Source organism: Plectropomus leopardus, chromosome 12 (assembly GCF_008729295.1).
Source record: "Plectropomus leopardus isolate mb chromosome 12, YSFRI_Pleo_2.0, whole genome shotgun sequence".
Lineage (NCBI taxonomy): Eukaryota > Metazoa > Chordata > Actinopteri > Perciformes > Serranidae > Plectropomus > Plectropomus leopardus.
The window spans coordinates 4,738,545-4,741,261 of record NC_056474.1 but is presented as its reverse complement, the minus strand read 5'-3'; the positions used below and the strand labels follow the sequence as shown (position 1 = coordinate 4,741,261).

Sequence of the window (2,717 nt, the reverse complement as noted above, 5' to 3'; positions counted from 1 at the left end):
TGCCTTGGATTGTGGCTGAAGGGATAAAAACATCACATCCTGTCCGGGTATTGATTGTCAACCTTCATCTACAACACAGTTGTTGTATTTCCATTACAAAGCCCTTCATTTCCCCGATGCCGTCATGTTGTCTGTCCCACAAAACAAAGCCACATCAAACACGACTTGTGGAGGGATGTATTTCCTCCCTGGTCTCTTTGATCTGGCTCTGTGAGCTCCTGCTCCTCGGACGGGGCTGCCTTTCTTTGGCACAGGCTCCCGTCTAGAGGCTAACCTCCCTACTTAGTTCAGGACATGCTGGATTTCACTTCAGTGGTTCTCTCCCTCTGCTTGTCGGGGCAGAATGACGTGGAGGCGACCAAAGCGGCCCCGGTGATGAACTCTGTGAAGGGCGACTCGTCGGCAGCCACGGTGCCCGTCACCGCCTCGCTGGACGACACAGAGATGAAGAAAATTCTGGATAAGTGCAAGAGGCTGCAAGCTGAGATGAACAAGCTGGCCGACGAGAACCGGCAATTAAAGGTTAGATGTGCTGATAAGTGATGTTCATAACATGATTAACACCGATGCTAAATATATCCCCACTGTGATGCCTGTTACGTGTATTTATACCTGACATTAACAAGTCCAATCGCTCACTATAACAAGTGTTATAACAAGTGTTATAGTGAGCGATTGGACTCAAAAAGTTCCCTCGTTGATTTAACATTTAATGACAGCAAATTTTGCTTCAGCCCTTCCAGATTTAAACGGGTAATACCGGCATCTTCACACAAACACCGATCAAAGAAAGCCATTTTTTACATCTGGTTCCCTCCGATTTTGTCAACCCAAGATGCATTTCAGCACCAAATATACAAAAGGCCAAACAGTGCAAATGGCTATCAAATGAAAGTTGCCCAAAACATTAAGAATAAAGCACACCACTGACGCTGAGCCACTTACACCACACCTGTGATCCAGAAAATAACTAAGTGAGCATCCCAAAAAGGTTGTTATGCCCCCAGAAAGGCTTTTGTAAATTTGATTGTTTCATCAAATGAATAATAATAAAAATAATTATTTGGTGTAAGGACCGATGTTGGTTGACAAATGTAATGCAGTGAAAGATGAAAACATATTTCTATATAGATATTTTATTGCACTTTTTGACAGGGTACATTTTTGTGTTGTAAACATGTTAAGAGTGAAGTTTTTTTTATAAACTGGCATAACAAAAAACATTTGAATGCAAAAAAATCAATATTGCCACTAACCATTGACTTATCCGAGACTGTGATGATGAACAACAAGAAAAAATATCATTATATGGAAAATTCCCACTTTTTAGTGTTTTTTCCATTTAAAAAAAACATTGGCATCATGTAAACAAGCTGGTATTTAAGGGATTAAAATCTTAAAAATGAATAAATATTTGGTAGTTATCATCAGGACTGATGTTGGTTGACAAATGCGATGCAGTGAAAACTGAAAAAATATTTACATATAGTATTTTTATAACACTTTTTAGCAGGGTAAAATTTTGTATCAAATGTGTAATTAGTCAGAAAATGGAAACAGTGCATGAGGGTTAAAAACATTTCAGTGGTTGTGAAATGATATAAAACACTGATCGACGTTCAGGGGAACCAACAGAATTAATCTATGAAAAAAAGAAAATGTGGCGATTGGAGGTTTGTGCCTGACGGTGTGCGTTCATGGGTTTGGGGTCAGCGGGACACGTTAAATTACAGTCACGGGCTGAAGGATGAAAAACTCTGAGTGCGTTTGAACGTGCTGTGTGTGCTGACTGTTTGTGCTCCTCGTCCTTTGTCACAGGAGGACGGTATTAGGATGAGAAAGGTACCGCGCTCAGATCACATGACGACAAACTCAACTAGCATCCTCGGCCGAGAAGCCAGCACCGCCTCCCTGCCCTCCCTCCTCGTCGTCATAGCAGCCATCTTCCTCGGATTCTTCCTAGGGAAGTTCATCTTGTAGACCGGGAGGTGCATGCCAGCCGTATCCCCCCCCGCCCCGGCTCCGGAATAAAAACAGGCCTGGAAAAACCGAGAAGTCTTTTGTGTTGACTTTGCCATATCATTGGTAGTGTGGCCTACAGTGAACACATCTGTACAGCATCATCCGAAGGCGCCGCCTTTTAACAATCTCACACGGTTAGTACACAGAGAGTTGAGAAAAGAAAGGCGACAAAAAAAAAGTGTTGCTCCTTTTTTTTCTTTTTTTTCTGTTTTTTTTTTTTTTTTGATGGCTGGATTTACAGGAAATGTGGCGGGACAATGAGAGTTGTATACTGTCAGTCGACACGGAGCAGTGAACCACGGGCAAAGAGGCAGACTAAAGATTCGATTTATTTCTCTCTCTCTCTCTCTCTGTTGTTTTTAATAGGAATTGAATGGAATGTTAGGTGTCTTGTAAATGTTGTTTTAAATCCTTTTAAACGAAAAAGGAAAGAACTTCCATCAAAAACACCTTGCTACCTGTTGCTGGATTGCCTCTGAAGTAAATTTGTTGGGTTTGTAATTTCTACTTCTTGTCTTGGAATGTCAGGTCCAGCTGGGGATAGGTGCCTCCTTCTTGTACATTTCTGTCCTTTCCTTTTCCTCACAACACCAATGCAGACTTTATATATTATTATTAATAATATTATTATTATTATACAAATCATATATTCCTTTTGAGGCAAATATTGACTGAAACAAGGTCTCCATTCTTAA

At 40.9% G+C, this 2,717-nt stretch overlaps 1 protein-coding gene across 1 annotated transcript; it reads left to right on the top strand.

The window, feature by feature from the left end:
• The first annotated feature begins 279 nt into the window (after positions 1-279).
• On the top strand, positions 280-2,602 carry LOC121951732 (vesicle-associated membrane protein-associated protein A-like). The gene is made up of 2 exons (XM_042498185.1): positions 280-522; positions 1,819-2,602. The coding sequence occupies exons 1-2, from the start codon at positions 295-297 to the stop codon at positions 1,978-1,980; spliced, it is 390 nt and encodes a 129-aa protein (XP_042354119.1). The 5' UTR covers positions 280-294; the 3' UTR covers positions 1,981-2,602.
• Positions 2,603-2,717: the final 115 nt, after the last annotated feature.

Excerpts from the sequence above, each read along its gene's own strand:
- LOC121951732 (XM_042498185.1), top strand. The coding sequence starts at position 295 with ATGCTGGATTTCACTTCAGTGGTTCTCTCCCTCTGCTTGTCGGGGCAG. Across the intron at positions 523-1,818 it reads ACGAGAACCGGCAATTAAAG|GAGGACGGTATTAGGATGAG; the intron begins GTTAGATGTGCT and ends CCTTTGTCACAG.